The sequence below is a fragment of the Battus philenor genome, unplaced genomic scaffold (assembly GCF_028537555.1).
Source record: "Battus philenor isolate CCGP_79_NKW_IND1 unplaced genomic scaffold, ilBatPhil1.0.hap1 SCAF_21, whole genome shotgun sequence".
Taxonomy (NCBI): domain Eukaryota; kingdom Metazoa; phylum Arthropoda; class Insecta; order Lepidoptera; family Papilionidae; genus Battus; species Battus philenor.
This window is the reverse complement of record NW_027181684.1, coordinates 8362500-8383424: the sequence shown is the minus strand read 5'-3', so window position 1 is coordinate 8383424 and position 20925 is coordinate 8362500. Positions and strand designations below refer to the sequence as shown.

At 34.1% G+C, this 20925-nt stretch overlaps 1 protein-coding gene across 12 annotated transcripts in view; it reads right to left on the bottom strand.

Annotated features, from left to right (window-relative positions):
- Positions 1 to 20925, bottom strand: part of gish (casein kinase I gish) — a 49045-nt gene that overhangs the window by 15262 nt on the left and 12858 nt on the right. For all 12 annotated transcript variants that reach the window (XM_068766608.1, XM_068766605.1, XM_068766612.1 and 9 more), the window contains exons 4-9: positions 10994 to 11104; positions 9151 to 9314; positions 8094 to 8208; positions 2418 to 2537; positions 1729 to 1877; positions 696 to 866 (exon numbers count right to left, since the gene is read on the bottom strand). In XM_068766608.1, the coding sequence (XP_068622709.1) occupies positions 696 to 866; positions 1729 to 1877; positions 2418 to 2537; positions 8094 to 8208; positions 9151 to 9314; positions 10994 to 11104 (830 nt within the window). The remainder of the gene's footprint in view (positions 1 to 695; positions 867 to 1728; positions 1878 to 2417; positions 2538 to 8093; positions 8209 to 9150; positions 9315 to 10993; positions 11105 to 20925) is intronic.

Below are 20925 nucleotides of genomic sequence, written 5' to 3'. Positions count from 1 at the left end.
TTAAAAAAAACAAGCAATGACATGGAAAAGAACTCAGGGTCCCGGTATAATTTATTTATTTTTTATATAGAAACTTTAGTCTAATATTGTGAACTAAAACAAGGAGTTTAAAGTAAGTGTTGCACTTAATCTGTTCTAGGTAAATAAGTTATCATTTTATTTTTGATTTGAGCTTTATTATTTCGTCGAATGAAATAACGAGGACCCTGAGTAAGTTATGTACATTGGGAAGGAATGGCAGTCATTTTAAAATTTACTAAAATACTTTCAAACTTATCTAGTAGGAATACGATATAAATTCAATTGTTTTGAATTGCTTCCGTGGCATGGAAGTGGAAGTTTTTGAGGTGGCTTTGGGAAGCACGCCAAGGAATCCTGTGGCAGAATGTGGCAGCCCACTGCTCTATATAACTGTATCCTGAAAGACGACATGCAGTGGGACAAATCAATAGAAGCGCAGGTATATGGTGACCAAGTTTGCTATTACTTTATTTGGCCATATCAAAGCCAATTGGGATGTCATGATGTAAGATATGCCATTCCACCCTGTTGTACGAACGCCTTAAGGTAAAATGAAAATTTGTGATTTATAAGAAGTCAGTTAGCGTTTGCAAATGAACACTGGCGGTGAAATTTGACAACAGGAAGAGTTCAGGGTCGGAAGAGAGAGGCGTGCTCTAGGCGGTGTTGTTTACCATCGTCTTGCCGGTCCAGTCGAACTCGCCGTCGTCCACATATCCGCGCCTTTCGAACAAGTCGCGGAACATCCGCCTGAGCTGGTCATAGTCGGGCGTTTCGAAGAAGTCCAGCCGACGCACGTAGCGGAGATATGTCGCCAGCTCCTCGGGGTGACCTTCGCATAACACCTGAAACGAATGTCTCATCTTTTAAAACTTTTTTTTAAGTTGCTTCTTACTCCGTACTCCTTTTGTCTGTCTGTCTTCACAATTTCTTTCATTCTTTTATCTTTAATCATCAATCAAGTGGGTCATGCCCACAAGGGTAATAATAGAGCACGAGACCACTACCACTTTTATTGTATACAAACTTTTTTAACACTAACCTAATTTCATGGTGCTTTAAATAATTGTGGGTTGATTCACATATTATATTCTCACCGTTTGTCAGTATTGTGAACCACTGCATTGTTAAAACGTATATGACCCGAACTGTCGTTTGATATGCCCAATAATAAATTAATATTTTTAACAATACAAGATATTTCTATAGTTATGTTAAAAATAGTGACGGCAAATAGGTATTCATAAACGCTTGTTTATGGATACTTTTCAGAAGAGTATGGGAAGAGCATACTCTTCTGAAAGACTTTCTTACTTCAACGGGCAAATTTGAACACGGCTTTCTAATTTCGTTATTTTTCATCATCATATAAGCCTAGGACATCCTCTGATGAAAATAGGACTCTCCCATATTTTTCCATTAAAGCCGATTGAAGCGACCTGCATCTAACGTCTTTAGACGACCTTATTGCGATCATCTGTTTACCTTATAGGTATCATCCTACTTCACTCCAGAAATTTTAGGCTCCTTTTTCATTTACTGTGAATAAATTTGTTCAGGGACTTGTTTAAACCGACAACCATGAATCACTATTTTCTTAACGCGTATACACTATAAAAAGAATAAATTAGCGCTGCACTTAATGACAAGAGAAGCAAGCAGTCTTTAAAGGCAAACAAAACTAAATAATTAAAAAGTATTTCTAACCTCAATTGGTGTTGCCCGTTTGGTGTCGCCGATTTTTTGGTATCGCTCTTTAAGTGTATCAGCTTTTAAACCCTGCCAGGGTAAGGAACCACGTAAAAAATACATAAACATATGACCGAGAGCTTCTAAGTCATCGCGTCTCGATTGTTCTGAAACAGAATTACAATCATTTCAAAATTAGTGTTCACAATTGTTAAGGAAAAACTGCTTTTTTAATCTATATATTTTTATTTTATTTAACCCTATTATAACCAATTAAATTATTAATACAATCATTTAAATATTGGATGCATTTAGTCCCGTATATTATACTGGCCGTCCCTTACCCGCTCAGCGTGGCCACTTTTGTGGGTAATTCAACATAATACATCAAAAATTATTCGGGCCATGTATCACATCCATAATAGCTATAGTTTAAAAATACGATTTATTTTCAATGGACACCTCCTCAATCCACTTTCAGGTGGAATTTCGTTGAACTCGTTCTTAGCCGACTTGTACTTGGAGGAAGGAATATTCCAGTCAAATTGCAATTCCGATTTTGCAAGGCTAATGTTCACTAAGGTATCGTGATGAATCACTTTATAGATGGTAATCATTTATACATATAGTAGATGACATATTTGTACAAGACGTAATTTAATAAACAACTAAAGTACCTAAGAAACTTTGTCAAGCATAAAAATTACCTTTTCCTAAATGTGTATTTATTGACATGTATCTCGCGGTTCCGGTGAGCGACTTGTGCTCCCGATATGGGATATGTTTGTTTGTCTCTAAGTCTATATATTCTTTGGCCAAACCGAAATCTGAAAAGAAGGTTAACGCTTCATTAGTAAATATTATCAAAATTCTACACGTAATTGTAATACTCAGTGAATAATAAGCTATTTTTAGTACAGTTTTTATTACGTTAGCGTACGCCTGCTTGAATTTTTACTGAATCAAGTGGATTGTTGTTACGAACTTAGTTTTTTTATTAAAAAAAAATTATGATAATCATTTAAATTCTTATTTTATTGGAAAGAGCACCTGTTTCCGTTTTTTTTATCATTTATGAAAATTCTTATATGGCTCTGTAAAAAATCTACATTATAGACCAGGGGTGTCCAAGCTCTTTGATAGTCTAAGCCGTTGTTCGAAATTTGAAATTATTCGCGAACCGCAATTTAATACGCATTTAAAACACACAAACGAACATTTTTTTAAAAAAATAATATTCATTTAAATTATACGATAAAAGTATAAAATATGTGTATTGATGTTAGATATAATGGCACACGTATATGACAGCACTCTTAATAATACTCACGATTGCCGGTTAGTTAATTGTGATAGCTGTTTGGATTTTGCTAATTTTATGGTGGAATAACACTAATTATTCATACCAGTAATTTGTTACCATTTCCCAGGAGCTGATAAACGATAAATAAATTTCAATATTGAAATAATTGGATAATCAATCGGAGTCCTCGCGACCAGCAGTTTGGCCAACCCTGCTATAGACTGTCATAGTAACACACAGAATAAGTCCGTGGAGTAAAAACGTTTGATAGGGGACGACCAACTATCTGCTGAACTTTTTGAGGGATTTTATCCCCGTAAGTGATATAAAAATTTGGTATGCAATAAGTTCTTATAGCAGTGTTACATATGGCAACGTCTTGTCCAAATCCATAAGAAAATAAAGTTCAGTCAATATTCCAAAAACTAACAATGCATTGTTAAATTAGACTGCCTAAAACAAACTTCTATATTATTATATACTACCTGTATTTTTAGGAAGACAAATTTAAAAGTTTTATTCTATTGTAATTTCGTCAATTTAGTAAAAAAAATTAAAACATTACGTATGGTTTTAAGAATACATATATTAAACATGCTTAGTAAAAAGTCACAAACGAAAATACCGCGCTTAACTTATCATTTACACACACTAATCTCCGAAGTACTCAGGCGAGACGTTGGTGACGTAAAATCGGAACATTTTGTAGATATAGATCGTCGATGCTATCGTCTATAATAATCTATATCTAAATTATTCATTGGTCACAGGCTTGCAAAGGTATTGCAAATTTTACTTTATATTAATCTAACAGATGACGTCATGGGAAAGCAATATTGCATGTAACTTAATATATGTGTAATATACGAATTCTTTCACATTATATCTACAACTAATGGGTTTTACCATCGAAACTTGGGCTCTCACTTAAAGCCTCATTGGAATACTCACTGACGCTCAATGAGGCTCTGAAAGGCCGTGCTCGCTCAATATATTTCTACGAAATCCATGACATGAGGAAATCCCAACAGATTGGCAAGTTGAAGTGCAGTGGGCAAGTCAAAAAACGTGCATAATAAATGACCGCTGGGATCTCAAGAGTCTGGAGAAACTACAGATCAGTAAGCGCAGCGTAGGGCGTTCAACCACAAGGTGGACAGACGATTGGTTTTACAAAATTCAACTTGTGAAACTTTCCGAAATATTTAAGTTTCTTTTGCTACAAGCTTTGACTTTAGACTACAAAAAAGGTTAAAAATATCTTGATCACTATAACCGAAGGCGGTGGGTGCATTCCAAGATTTAATCTTCTTTCATAAAATAAAAATATGCAATTAGTTTTTTAAAATGTACTTTTTTACGCACTTGAAAGTTTGACATTTATAAAAATATATATTTATAAATCTTTTTTTTTTAATAATAATCATAATTTTGATTTCGATAACATTAGAATTGTTAACGCAAAATATTCTGTACTAGACTTTGGAAGACCCAGAAATTCAAAGTGATATCTAACCGGAGCACCCCTAGCGTTATTTCAGTAATTTCAAACAATGTGTTTAATTTATAACGTTCCACAGAAGTACAAAAAAAATCTTACAAAAGGAATAAACGCCATGATGTTACATCTAAAGCAAGCGCACTAACTGTATTAAACAAGTATCCCGGCAAAAAGTCTTTCGTACGTTTCATCTTTAATTGCAATGATACGTATAGAAAAAGATAATCGAATTGAATTATACGTTGACGTAACAACAAAACAGTAAATTACGCAATATATCTAATCACTATATATCAATCTAGTTTAATATCACCCATAAATATGTTCTAGCGCATCTCGTTACGATCATGATATATTTCTTTTGCAGGGGAAGAAATAGTTTTTCATCAGGAAACAAAAACAGCGTGAAAAAACTCTTTTATTATAAAATAATTTTGGTAATAGTCGCCCTTTTAAGCCATAGACATCTACTGTAAGGCATAGGCCTCCCTTAAAGTAGTTTAATAATTATGGGGGATATATCATAATCACCACGCTTGACACGCGGGTTGGCGATTATGGTACAACTCTTTCTAGACATTGGTTGGTTGACCTTTACGAAATCATAGTAAAATTACAGTGTAAATGTGATTTCGGGTAGAGTTTAGTTATTAATTCAATTATATTTATTTATGTCATAATTTACAGTTTCAAAAACATAAAACTTGTAGAGTCCTCTGACATCTGTGCCAGGTATAAGACCTGTATTATAGAATGCCGGGTACTCATCGGTAAATAGGAATTAAACATGTCGATTTAATTAAATAAAACGTAAGTATGATGGGTTTGTGTGCGTGCAGTGGCGAGTGTGATATAAATATGGAATATATTAAAAAAATTCGTTTTAAAACCGTACTCAGGTGGACACTGGCCTTAATCGTCTCTTTATTGTGTTTATCGAAAAAAGCATCTTTGATGTTAAAAAAAATACAGTGATTTGAGAGAAATAGGTATACACCCAATAGACACAAAACCTAACGGACAAAATGATATTGTACGCGAGCAATAAGAGAAATTGCATTGCCAATTACGTAAGAAAGAAAGCGCCTTTGCATTACTTCATTTCCATCGGATCGACGTGTCTAATCGATTATTCCACGCTTTTGGTCACGTCATCCAGGATTTCAACTGTTAAAATCAATAATTTAAATCAGTCTATATTTTAAAGCAAGGGATAATTTTAGATCGTCTACAAAGTAAACGAAACATTCATTTCTAAGAACAACGGATGTTTTTCCTTATAACTGTACCGTTAGCCCACTTGCACAGTTTCACAGATCAATTACAAATTTGTTCAAAGCTAATTGTCCGCGGAAATATCCGAAAAAGCGACACTCAGTGTAAAGGTCAATTAAAACAAGCGGACTAAATAGAAGTTGAAACGGACTTTCCGGTAAAGTTTAATAAATTTTTATAGCCACGGATCGTTCTCTTCCGTATATTGCATTCAAAATACATAAATAAAAGATAAAAACAAAACGATTGGGATTTCACGCCAGCCGCGGCGGAGTTTGCAAAAAATTTAAAGGTTTTTAGTTTGATAGCGTTATCTCACAAAATTAAATATAACGCATAGAGGCATTTATAACTGAATCATAATACACCGCGAATAGAATAATCTATTTAAATGAAAATTAATTGTAGGCTCGACAAATTTTGCTATTTTCTTATATTTTCGTTAAAACACGAGGAGGGTTCTTATGGAGAGATGCAACGGAAAACTTGAAGTAAAATAGTAAAATTATTCTTTATCCATCAAAGTTTGTTGTGGGCTCTTCTTGGAAGGATTCCATATAGGGAAGTCCATTCTGATTTTATTTTATATAAAACTGTACTTGGAGAAGAATCTAATGATGTACCACAAGTGGCCACTGCAAATAATACCATGTGGATAACAACGTAAAGCCAGAATATTAGCCAGTTAATTAAAGCACATGTGCTTAGCTGTCAAACATTTGACGTCAATAAAAATAAAAAAAGACAAGGACTTGTTGTGATGTAATCAAAATATATCGTGTAATATAAAGCATTACAGTAAAAATATAATCGCATTATTACTAAATAATTGATATAATAATTATTCTTATTATTATTAACCTATTATCAACTTACAGGCCAGCTCATTTACATTACGAAGTCTAACAGGGAACCTAACTTTTTAAATAAAATAGGAATGCTAGTAGGGTATATATAAACCTGATTGTAAAAGGTATGCATCACCCGAATGCTGCATTGGTTCGGGTACCGCCAACAATTTTTATAAAATTCGATTCCGCATTAGGCTTGGTCACCTTGACACTAGATATTGAACCCGTGATTTCGCCAGCTTAAACGCCCTTGAAGCCGAAGCAATGTAATAAAGTATCGCGTGGTGGACAGCTAGAGAAGGTCTTATACTAATGTCACGTTACGTGAATAAAAACGAGCGCATTGAATCTCTTTTTTAACCTTTATAACAAAAAGTTAACCTGGGGCATAGATTCAGAAATCAACTCCTTGTAGAATTATTTGTTACTCTCGATAAATGTACCCGAAATCTCCTTTCGTGCTTATATTATTATATTTTTTAAAAATGTCAGCAGCATTAACAAACCAGCGTCTGAGAGAATTGTAGAGAAGTGCCTATGTCAAAGTGGTGGCAACCAATTATTAACCAATTTTTAAAAAAAATGTATTATGGGAATTAAAATACATGTATTTTTAATACAATTTTTTGCATACAATAAGTATTTAATAACGGCTCGGAATATTAAGGGTCCTGGCTATCCATGCTTTATAGCTCGTTTAATTTTGTACAAAATAAAGCAGACGTTCTTGTTACGTTATTCAATAAGACTTATATAAAGTAAATCGGCTTAACGCTAAGTTTAGCCCGCTCGTTCACAAATAGAAGGGATCCTTGATTTCGACCGTTCGCGCTTGACCTTTTGAGCCCGCAATTGATTTGATCAATGCCGGGCGACACTTCCGTTCGAGATCATCTTATTATTAGATAGCTTACATCACGATTCACGAATGCTTCAAAAAGCCGGACAACGTTTATTTCTGATATATATAAAAATCAGACAAGACTAACGTCATTTGTGCAGCTGTAGCTCTGCTGTAGAGGACTGAGACTTACGATCGTAAATCGCGGGGTTCGATTGTCGGTACACAAATTTTATATAATTCACACTTTGTGCATTAATTATATAGAGTTGCCACTGCACACAAACGTTTTCCAAAAGATGGGCAGCAGTGTGCTCTGCTTACCATAATACCATACTACGGTCGCCACCCCGCCTGCCAAGGGTGGCGATAATGGTATATCCCCTCACACATATCTTTGAATGAGGCTTACCCCTAGCTTATGGAACCAAAAGTAAGACACATTAGTGTGTGATGATTTGTACCCTTTAAACGTACATTATATGTAAAAACAACTTTTACTTTTTTTGAGAGCTTTTGTTACTTATAGGAGGAGCCGCACTTTCAATTGCTATTTTATTCACACTTTGAACCGAGGAGCAGTAGTTTTCCATTTTTAAAAATATGACTTACCAATGATGTGAATGACTTTTTCTCTTTTAGTCGATGCTCTACCTATTAAAAAATTCTCAGGTTTCACGTCACGGTATATGAGGTGCCTCGTATGGACGTACTCGATGCGGTGTAGCTGCAAAAACAGGACAATTTCAACTCTATTCGTTGTTCATTTTTATACAAAACATATAGTTCAAATGTGGAATTATTTTATAAATGTCATAAATAGTAATACAGACGTTATTTTAAAAAAATCTGTATGAATTTACATAAAACTTTTTAGTAATGCTTTTTAATTTTCTTTCATATTTCAATCATAATAAATACACAACTTCTAAATTATGTAGATTCCATAATTTGTGCCTATTTTAAGATCAGTTATTTACACAGTGCACTGTTGGCCGTGTATTTATTGAAATTACAAACATCGTCGAGTATTACTAATAACTAAGTTTACTCACATAGTTACATCACTAGTAACCATGTTCCATAAGTTCCATGCACCGTAGAAGCCTTGAATTTTTAAAAAACAAATTCGACTTATATACTATATTCGCCGGTCAGAATTAACACAACGTTCTTTCAATCGTGTTTCCGTATGCAAGTGAAAGGGATTAATGTTTGTCTTACGAGTTTGGTCGGCACCAAAAGTTATAAACAAATGTAAAGATGCGTTTATACGTGGCTACTTTAGAAGGATACGCAAATTCATTTTTAAACAGTTCATTTTAATCATTACTAATTTTTGTGAGTTGAAGTAGCAATATAAAGTGATAAGGATAAGTGTAATAGTGACACTGTTTCCAAGTTATGTATGAAATTTTATAATTTTTTATTCTACGGCCTGCATGACATATTTTAATAACAGGTTGAATAGAAATCCAAGTTGTAGAGTAAACAACACCAATCAAAATAAGAGCAACAAAATGCGTGCAAATGACAGATGGAGACTGATATTTTGCCACCGTGTAAACGCATCTTCGGCTTGTTATTACTAACAAGTGACATAAGTTGTGTGTCCTTTAGTATATTAACTCTGTCCGACAAATACAGTATAATCAACGAGCGTACTCACCAGCTGCATCGCAATCATTAAAACAGTCTTTAGAGAGAATCGCCGGCCGCACAAATCGAAGAGGTCTTCGAGCGACGGTCCCAGCAGCTCCATCACCAGTGCATTGTATTTACCGCATGGCCCGAAGTAGTACACCTCGGGGATACCTTCTGCCGTAGACGGGGCTGAGGGACCACGGGTCACGGGGACAGGGAACAGGTGGGTGGGGGACGGGCGCATCGAATTAGTACTTACGCACGAACTACGAGCATTGCTCTCGCTTGTACCTGCTCGACACAACACAATAGCCGATATAGACGATGACTGACGAAAAAAAAACAGGACAAAACGCGAGAGCATTGCTTCGTTAAAACATACACGTGTAAATGGATGGAGTTGTGGCAAAATAAGTTTAATACCGCAAGTCTCAACGGCAATGACCATAGTTTGCGAGTGCCCTCGCATCGGATCGCGCATCGGTTATGGTGTTGTGTCTCCAAACAATCACCTAGCTACGGTACCAAATATGGTTGGCACTTACAAGTTGCATTGCAATCAATAGAACCGTCTTGAGCCGGAACCTTCGTCCGCAATGAACAAATAGATCTTCGAGCGAGGGCCCTAACAACTCCATGACCATGGCGTTGTAGCGGCCGCCACACGTGCCCAAGTAGTACACTTTTGGTATGCCCTCTAAGAGGATGAAAAAGTCAATATCCGATACTAATAATAAGTAAACGACACATTCATATTTATTTCTAACAAGGCTTAATTATAAGTCAGTAAACCATAAATGGCCATGTGTTAAAAAATATGAGTGATGAAAGAAATATTACAAGGAAATAATAAGAAAAACATTTATATTTTTTATGCAACACATCAATGGCAAAAGTCGATAAAGTAGAATAACTCATTGAATCGATTTCTTTTGTTTAACTACAGAAATCGATGAAATCTTAAACAATAGCCGGCCGTCATCGGAAGGCATATCGCTTGCTACATTTCATATTAAAATCACGTTTATTATTTTCGCCATTGTATTATGAATTGATTTAAGGTTGTTCGTTAAAATATACTATCCCGCTTTAGGCCTTCAAAGATTATAATCAAATTATCTTATAAATTGTTTTAGCCGACTGCAGTTGCGGTCGTAAGTTTCACGGGTGTTGACCACGAGCCCGTGGACGTGGCATGGGTTAGCTCTCCACTAGGTGGACCGATACATAGATAATATCGCGCGAAGTCGCTGTATCAGGTAACGCAAGATCAATCATCGTGGCAATCATAGGGAATAGGCTACGCTTTGCACTGGGCGTCTATCGCCTTGATGATTATGGTGAAATTGTTTGGTTAAGAATTGGTGAGGCACATAAAGTTATAAAAAAAGCAACAAACATTTTTAAAAATATGTAGTAGTTATTAGCGAGTCATAACTATTTAGATCGCATATTCCCGAGTTATGCTAATTGGCGTGCTTATAAACAATTACTTGTAGGTAAATTTTAGACGGAATTTCAAGCTAACTATAGAATGTTACGTACCGTGTACAGTCAGCAGAGTATTTTACGTGCATAAATTCGAAATATATAACAATTACAAATCGATGCAATATCTATGGACGGGCGGGAAATAATATGATAAATGTGAAACAGTACTGACGACAATACCAAAACGGCTTTATAAATTTATGGATATGTATAAAAGGAATAACGTTTTAAATTTATTGTTATATTACCATATTTATATGCATGCGTCACATAAAATAAATACTTGCATAATGTCCATAGATATGCCGATCGAGTTGTGGAGGAGCTGTAAATGTAGTTGAGTGTACATTGCCATTATCTCGATGTGGAACACTTACCGTGCGTGCCTAGTAACTTGTAAAATCGGTACTCTAGATGTAGTTGCGGAGCCTTGGACTTCATAGGCTCCATCTTAATCGCTACATGTTCATTGTTGTAGAGGTTCTTTCCTGTGGACGAAATTATCAATTTAGTAGATTATACTCTCACATATTAAGAATATTAACTTATATGTGTAATATTCGAATGTTATGAATTTTATGTTACTGTTAACACAGTATTGAATTCAAATAATTATGAAAGTATTGGTTATTATATTTTATAATTAATTCCTTTAAAAACACACGAAACATTTGAAAACAAAAATATTTTCCTTTTTATTTTAATTAAATACTCTTTATTTTACTCTGAAAAGAAAATCATAGTCATAATAACATTAAAATATTCACTGAGTGGTTTTATCGTACTTATTTCTTACAGAAAATCATAGCATTGAAACAATAAAGACAAGTAGCGGGTAGTCGAAGAGTACATTGTGTGAGATAGATAAAAATATGGTAATTATATAATGTACTATTAAAGACAAATACATGTACACTTGTCTTTTTGTGGCGACGTCGTTTAAGCCTATAGTGGCCCACTGTAAGGCAAAGGCCTCTCGCAAAGATATGTATGGAGATATATGCCACAATAGCCACGCTCGGCAAGTAGGTAGGCAATCGCAGTGTGGTATTATGTTACCCAGAAGAAGCTGTTGCCCATGCTTAGGAAACTTGTTTGATGATGATGCACCAAGTTTGAATAATATAAGATTGTACCATGGGAATCGAATCTGTGACCTATGATCGAAGTCTTAGTTCTCGCTGAGCTACCACTAGTCTATACTATCCCTGGCCATATTTTTGCATAGATTATAATTTTATTATTTATACATGTTACACAATTTCAACCGTACTGCGTCCACATCTGAACACAGGCTTCTACATATATGTATAATATGATCCTAACCAGAACACAGTAATGCTTACATACTATATTTGGCAACAGGTGAAGACTGGCTACCGCGGCGTTTTTGAGTATAGTAAATTTTCACCCTCACAACGTACAATGTAAGATACTTTTCCCTCACAGCATACAGCAGATATAAGGTTTTAACTTAAGGAAGTGTGAGTTATATTAATGATGGATTTTAATAACGACGTAACCATGTAACGCTAATCAATCAAGCTGTGGTCAAACCTTTCTATTACTCTCAAATCGGAATTCCAAACCATAAACGTGATACAGTTCAGTGTTTCATTCTTGGGGGCCTGTGCACTTAATGATTTTAATTTGTATACCTAAGGACCAAAGTGCTTGCACAGAATGATAACATAATAGTTAGAGCCGAGAAAGTTATCGAGCTTAACGCTTTCGTTAACTGTTTAAACATAAAGCGACCCAAGAATTGGGCTCCTTTATCCAGTAAAGAATTCATTCAACCGCCCTGGAGGCTTTGAGCGCAGATCGCTAAACGATGTTTAAGTAAGGCGTCTTCCACGACTTGCCCACTTCAATGGGCCGAATTTAGTCAAATAAATGTCAGTAAGGTAAAAAGTGACGTTAAAAATGTCAAACACTATTATTTTTGCTTTACAAAATAACAGTTCTTTTTATTTCTAATTAAATTAGTTATCCCTAGTGTATTCAGACTTACCTAAAGGGGTCGATTTCTGTCAGATATACTTCTCTCATTTAAGTAAAATATATAGAACAACAAAAAAGTTACTAAATGCAGTTAAAAATTTTAAAAAGTTACACAAAATGCTCTTCTTAACGTCGAGTACAGGCTCTTAACCTCCGAGGCGCATCGTTGTCTGCAGCACGCACAATGTTTATGTCTATGTGAGCCACTGTTTAAAGCACGAGTACATTAAAGCACTCAAATTGTAGAGACTGTTAAAAACTTTAAATTCTATTTACTATTCCAACGTTACTTTCGTATTTTGAAACTGTATGAAGAGAATGATCGTATCCATTATATCAAAGGTCGTATATAATTAAATGCACACTTGCCAAATTTTATTTTGGATAAAAAAATTATGGAATTGGCTTCATCAAGTTACTAAAATCTATTGTATATAATAATACTACGCTAAATATATATATATAATACTATACTAAAGTGGTCTTGTCGGTCGTTTCAGTCGTATATGCATATGCAGTCGTCTCACTTGGACTTTACATTCGTATCCTGGGATTTTGTTTGGACAAATAAACCAATGTCTTAATTTTGTGTAAATAAAAATCCGAATATCCCACCTCTGACGATAAACTGGTTTGGTGTCCTTTATACCAAAATAATTGCTAACTTATTTTTGAAATATGTTGTCTGTTTTTAAATTTCGTTTCTGGAGAAAGTTTTCAATAACAAACACTGACTGTACAACGTTTCCTGGAACTGTATATTGATTTACATTTTCGTACACAAAACAAAACTACGTTATGCTTGCTTCAAACTGAAGGTATAATTTTTTTGCTTAAAAATCATGATTTTTGGCGCATTAACTTTGATGACAGTTGGTATTTTATCGCACGAATTTGACCGATATTTTCACTGTGTTCAGAATTGAATCTTCACAAAATAATTTAACGACACAACACGTACAACGAGTACAACGTAATTTTAGTATTAGGGGGATCGGAAAGTAATGTCACTTTCTTAAATTACACCACTAGACTACGACTACATTTTTAAGTTTTTATTCCTAATCAACAATATATTCTACTACCTTCCTTATCAAAAAGCTTTTGCCATCTAGTATACAAATTTTCAATGCCGGATCAATAAAAATCATCGATTTCCTCACGAGACGAAAAAAGATGTGCACGATAGTTTAGTCGGTGAGTCAGTATTGTCTTTATCTATTGGCAATAGGAACTGTTACGTTCCCAGTTTATTTTTCTTAACAACTATTTCCATTGTAGTATTAATCGTCATCGTCATGTCAGCCGATATACAATCACTGCTTTATGTGGGCCTCCCTCAAAGATAGGCACCTTGACGACATATTGGTCCAACTATAGTCGTTGCTACTCAAGTGATAATACGAATAGCTCTTGCAAAGTCTATTTAAATAAACGTTTATTAATATTGAGATATACCAAAACGGGTTATCAACAATTTACTTTACGCGTACTGCATTAAATAAACCATGCTGTTTTAAACACAACGGCGATTCTTACAGAAGTTGCACTTCCTTCATCTTGACGAAAGACGGTTTAATAGCATAAATGTTTTTATAACTAGAGGACCAAGTGTTGGAGCTAATATGGACTTAATCGCAGTGCACAAAGGCTGGTTATGCATTACTTAACGTTGTTTATGAAACTTTACTGTGACATCGCTTCGTCTGCCGGTTTGTTTATTTAGGTATTAGCGAAGACGAAAACATCCGAACCAGAAATCTCAACTTCTTACAATATTGCACAATGATATGGAATTTAACATCTGAGCTAAGAATAACACTGAATTAGCAGTTTGCCTTAATTATGTCAAGTAATTCTTTCCTCTATGTATTGTAATATTTGCATACTCACTATTAGGTGCAATGTTTAAGTTTAATATTTTATTTCTTAAATTTCCACAATTGTTTATTAGAAAGATAATAGTAATATATGTAATGTAACTTTTTTACAGCCAATAGAATCTAATATTGCGCCGCAAACTGTTCAAAAAGAGACACGATTCTAAATAGTGATGGTTACGAAGCAGATATAAGGAATATTTACATGCCTACTTTGCAACATCCATTGGCACTTAAAATTTCGGAAACATTAAAAAAATTTCCAGGGTGCACGGTCATAGGTGTAAAAACTATAAAAGGGGTAAATGTATGGCTTTCATCAGCAAAATGCTCCCAAGTTTCAACATCAGATTTAAAAATTTATAAAAAATTAAATCAAACGAAATAAATTACTTCGACTCTTTAAAGTACATAAGATTGTATTAAATTATTTTAACATATATTATAATAATTAATTTATATACAAATTAGAATTTATAATTTTTAATATATATTGAAAGACTATGTTAGCACACTAAAGTTTTTACACCTATTTCCAATCAAACTGTATAAGTCACTGTATGTAACTAACTGTATAAAGTCCAATTAAACTGTATAAATGTTACAATTAATTTATTTTTTTCTATTGGAATGTGATAGATCAAGCAAACCGAATTTTGAAAACGCTTTTTCTTACTTTATTATCATTACCATATTTATTATTTCAGAAGCCGAAGTTTAATAGATAGGACTACATTATATATATTTGAATATTAATTACTCTGCTTAAAGCAGCGGTTTTTTACAACGTAACATGATTTAAAAATTTTCTGTAATTAAAACATTCCTTAAGTGTAGTAGTATCCTTAAGTGTTGTATCACGTGGTGGGACAGCACAGGCCGTAGCCCCGGTGAACTTAATAACGTAAAAGTAACAGATTACGCGCAGCCGTTGATCGGAAGTCGAACATTCTGCACACGCATAGAACGAAGTGATTTAGTCTCAATGTCATTGACCTGCGGTCTGCTTAATGCGTGAATCAGCCTCGATTTTGCAAGTAAACGTTTGAACACGATTGTAAAATTTAAAAACCCTGGGTATTTTGTAAAGCCCATTATCGGCTGCAGTTGTATCAAGTCGCTGCAATGCTTTTATGATATATTTCATCTATTATGACCTATTTCACCTTTTTAGAGCAAATCCTTACTTCTTTATAACTTGTTCCTTATTTAACCGAGATTGTTGAAACTCGGTAATTTACAACAGAAGCGCGCTTACGCGTGTTATACGAGAGAGTAATTAGTTATAGGCGTAAAAGCTTTAAAGGGGTGAATATGTCAGCACATGCTGCCAATTAATGTATGATACACACTATCCAGAAAACAACGGTTTAAAAAAAAAACTAATAATGTTATGGCCGCAGATTTGAACTTCCAGAAGTTATTCTATTTACATTAAATTAATCTAACATATTGAAAAGTCACTTTATGCAGGGTAATTCGAAATAAGTGAAAAAGGTTTTAACTTTTTGAATTGATAAATGAGCTATCTATTCACTCCTTCAAAGTGTTTACACCTATAACCAATCTTCCTGCATATTAGTCTACGTATAAATCATAATTTAAAACAAATGTGTTTTCACGAGCCGAATCATTTTTTTTAAATTTAAGTTTTCTTTCAGATTTAATATGTAAAAGTTTAAATTAATAAATCTTTGAGTTACATAGGTATCCCACATAACGTACAAGATGCAACCGAGTTTCGAGAATTTTTGCATATAATTTTAAAGAAACAGGAAAAGGACACAAAGCAAGCGGTATATATATGTTGCAGTAGTTTAAAATATTCAACGGGTATGAATATTCCATCCGAATATCGTGTCGGAGCGACACAATAAAACAGAATCCTTAGATGTAGGTACAAACTCCATCGTTGTACAAATTTAATTTACGTTCTCGCACCGCCGACGTTTATATAAAGAGAATGAATATTATGTAACAGACGTTTACAACTTCTGAGACTTCATGGACTTATGTAAAGCGTAAACACTAGCCATTCAGGGTTACCAGATCAAAGTACTCATAACCTATTCTTCAGAAATTTCTATGTCAAAACAAACAAAAGGCTTCCACAGCTGGATATAGGACTCCCAGCAGCAGCAGGCTACAGCAGTCTGAAAATTCTATGTATAATAACAAAACTAAAATAAAACCTGACACAACAGGTCAGGAATACGTATGACACAACGGTGCACCTACCATTTTTGTCATTCATAAAAATTATAATAAAATTTAATGACTCTCATAAACTTTAGCTTTAGGAGATAGCGTAATCTACAACAAATAATCATTCACCTTGACCACTCAACTGTTTTTATTACTCTCTATATATGAATATATTTGAAATCCAATTACAAAAAGGAATATTCATCCAGACTTACAAGTTACCAAAAAAGCAATAATTAAGCGATACTAAATTCAGATCCCGAGTACATCAGCAAATTAAAGTAAAAATATCTAGGCTACTTTATGTTTATAAACGTGATTGTAAATAGGAATAAAAGCCTTATATATGAGGTGAATGTAAAAATTATTTGCTGTCAAATAATGAATGGTCTACCCTATCTAAATATCAATCTTTTTGGAAATTATAAATAACGTAATGATTATACGATAACAAAAAGCTTTTTCAAAACTTAACAGCAGTTATTTGCCTGTCGCGTTTCAATAGTTTCTGATCACTTCACACAGGTGAATGGAAATAGGTACAAAAGCTTTTTGCTGACAAATCAGCTATACTCTCATTCCTATAAAGCTTTTGCAGCGGTAAACAATCGCTGTATACAATAATAAATATGAAATTCGCTTTTGAAGCTGTTAACAAAGAAAGTAAGTAGTAATAATCATTGTTATTTTCAATACTTCGAATCAAAGGGGGTAAAAAGAAAACCGTTCAAATAAATTAATTACCGGATTAATAATTACATTTTGATAGTTACGCTTATGTTTGTTCCTTGCCTTTTTATTATCGAAACTAGCAGAGCATTCAACTGTAATTAATACGCTCTTTTCAGCATTTGAATTCTTGAGGTTTCCTATTTCCTTATAATAATTAAGCTAAACTAATTAACAACGTAAATGAAATTCACGATTTAAACCAATATTTATCAATGTGATTATATTCTCTTCAAAGGACCTTTTTATTTGGTTGTCTACTAAAAAGTTCTTCTGAATTTTTTATACTGAATATTTAATTACTACCTACTTTAAACTATTTCACTGAAGTTCATTGTGTAATATTACTAAGAAGATTCGAAAGGAGTGAATGTGTACAAAACAATGGCATATGATTCGATTGCAATTATTCTTTTATTTCTACCGTCAAGGGTGTCTTTCATACCAGGAATTACATAAGCTAAAACTCAACGTTATTTATACCAACACAGAAACGATGATCGACTATGAAGACTGGTAGTCGTTTCGGCAGATAACATATATCAAAAACCTAAGGCTTGAATCTGTCAAAAATCGTCTGGGTACTAAAGAAATATTTTCTAAAGTAAAATGGATAATATTCAGCTTTTATATCATAATGCGAGCAAAGTTACAATTCAGTAAAGTGTAAGTATCTGGCAATACGTGACGTCATTGAGAATATTAGTAAAAGAAATTATCAAAAAAATTCTTTATATAATTAGACATAAATATGTTGGACACAAGGTTGGCAGATGACCTCAATAAAGTCGTCGTAAGACGATGAATTCAGTCCGCTTTCAACCGGCCTTTTTAGAAACCTATGCATGAGACCTGTGTCCAGTGCGGACGTTCTGCGGCTTAATCGATGATGATTATGAAGTACCTCATTAGTTCAGAGTCCCTGTAACACCAAGGTCAATTAATCTCTAATAACGTGATGCTAGGGAGGCTCCCGCATAGATTATAAAATCGCAACTTCACTCGCCGCCCGCTCACGTGCGCCCCATAATGTCATTTTCAGTGACGCTGAACAGAATCCAATTCCCGTCGCTCAAATAACACGCAGCCATATAATATCACGCTGATACAACGACAACACGTAACCTTATTACACGGTAATAAGGCTTAATATTTTAGAGGTCACCTTAATGAATTAAGTATTTAAATCTAATTTATTTACCTATCTTTGTGCAAATACAAAAACGCTGCCTAAACAGGCAAAATAAATAAAGTATAGTAAAAAACAAAGTAGTAAGTGATTACTTTATTTATGAGTATAACATCTTTTATATATTAAAAACAATATAGTATCTATTGATCATTATATCATACATATCTATCACTCAAAGTATGGTACTCTTTCAAAAAATCAATGGTTTCAAAAAGAATAAATAACGTAAGTAAAAAAAACTTTTTTCAATTTGGATCAATACATATTAAAATCAATTATTGTTTACTATATATAAACTTTGTACTGCCAGAAAGTTATTGATCCGTCGCATTCCAATAAAAAAATAATGACACATATTACAGAGCTATCACTTAATAACTTAATAACAATCAACCTGGATTGGATATAGGTATACAAACTTTAAACGAGTGAATGTATAGCTCATTTGCCAATCATCGTGCATAAGAAATATCTTCTTTTTATTTATTCCATTTATACACGATGTCATAATACTGAAGCGTAATATTGACAGCACGCAACCTTGCACACTTTGTCAGACTAAAAGGAATATAAAAATGATTTATTTGTCACAAGAGTTGAAAGCATAAAGGCAAAGTTGCGAAAATAAAATTCCGCATATTTAAAAACCCTAAGATACATAAAATATTAACGTCCTGGCCTTTTGCATTTTTTTTTAATGTATAAAATTTTAGCCATGATTCTGCATATTTTACACGTTTTAATAAAAAGACAATACAGGCATAATGTAAAGCCTTTTACATCACCACTTGTAGAGTCAAAGACCAGCGTAGTTAAATGGGCCATTGCGACATCTTAAAGTCTCACGGTGGACAAATACGTCGCTGCTTATTAAATCATTGCATTGTATTGGCGTATCACAATTTGTGGACGCCGTTCTTATGTCGTCGCCAACGTTAATTCCAGGGAATTGGCAGGTAGAAATGGCCGTGGGTATGTCACATAGCGCCGCAGAATATATGGGTGATAGGACTTGAAATTTTTGGAGACCATGAACAGACAAGCGCAGCGCAGGACGTCTACTCACAATGTTGATTGACGGCCTTGTTAAGGTCGCCGGAAGACGCTGAATGCAGGTTCCGTTTGCAACAAATTATTAACTATAGTAAATAAATGTTTTATTTTGCTATAACATAATAATGCAGAGCAAAAAACAAGACGATTTAGTCTATATACAAAGTTTCAACTACTAACAACAGTATAATAGACATTAAGGTAATACATCAGATAACAAATAATTAACTTGAATTTGTACACCTGCAACAAATAAAACACGCAATGTACCGCACAAGGTAGATAAACGACTTTGTTAAGGACATCGGAAGACACGGAATCCAGACAGCTTCCAACCGGTCCTATCGGGATCTACGGGGGCTGATGATATGAGGTTTTACACTATGCGTCCCCAACGACGCCCGTCATAGTTGATGTGGAAGCTTTTCCTAGTTCATAGGCCAAAGAAGGTACGACGACATAGTGGATGTCGTGGAAAGTCGCTCGGTGCAGGTAGTTTAACAGCGGTCATTGCGACGATCTTTGGGGGAGGTTTATGTCTTGCTGTGGCCGTCCATCGAATGACATAATGAATGAATGAATGAAATACCTTTATTTTCACGAAACCTCAATTAGTCTTCTAAATGTTTATCTTATTATACGGGCCTAAATAAACATTAGATGTGGGTGTTTTGTATTTTTTTTTGGTTGTTATTAAGGAGGCAGGAGTTGAAAAGAGATTGGGAATCTAAGTTCTATACTAAAGTATCGCTGTGTGCATTGTACCATTACTGATTGTCACTCATTTTTTCAGTCGCTTAAATAAATTTCATATTAAATAAGCAGCGGCCAAGTAATGTCAACAAATCGAGCGTAGCAATATCAAGTTTAATCGCGAACCTTGCTCCGTATTGCAGTTCAACGTAACGCGGTCAACGATCAACTAGGATGAAAAATGTCATTGGGGGTCTTATAGACAACTCGGTTTCATTTTACCAAAACAAACAACACGTAAATGTTTAATAATATAACGACAGTTTAAATGAAATAGATTTTAACAGCATTTCCAAATTTTAGTAAAGAAAGTTAATGAAAATGTTCAGAAAGCTTTCAATGCTAGGATAATAGGCTAATTCAATGCTAGGAAAATATATGATAAAACGTCGGTGTGTTGGTTTGGTTACTACACTGTAAATTACTACATAAAAGATAGCACATATTGCATTTGTTATTATTGTTTGTTTGTGTATTAAATTACGTGATTTTA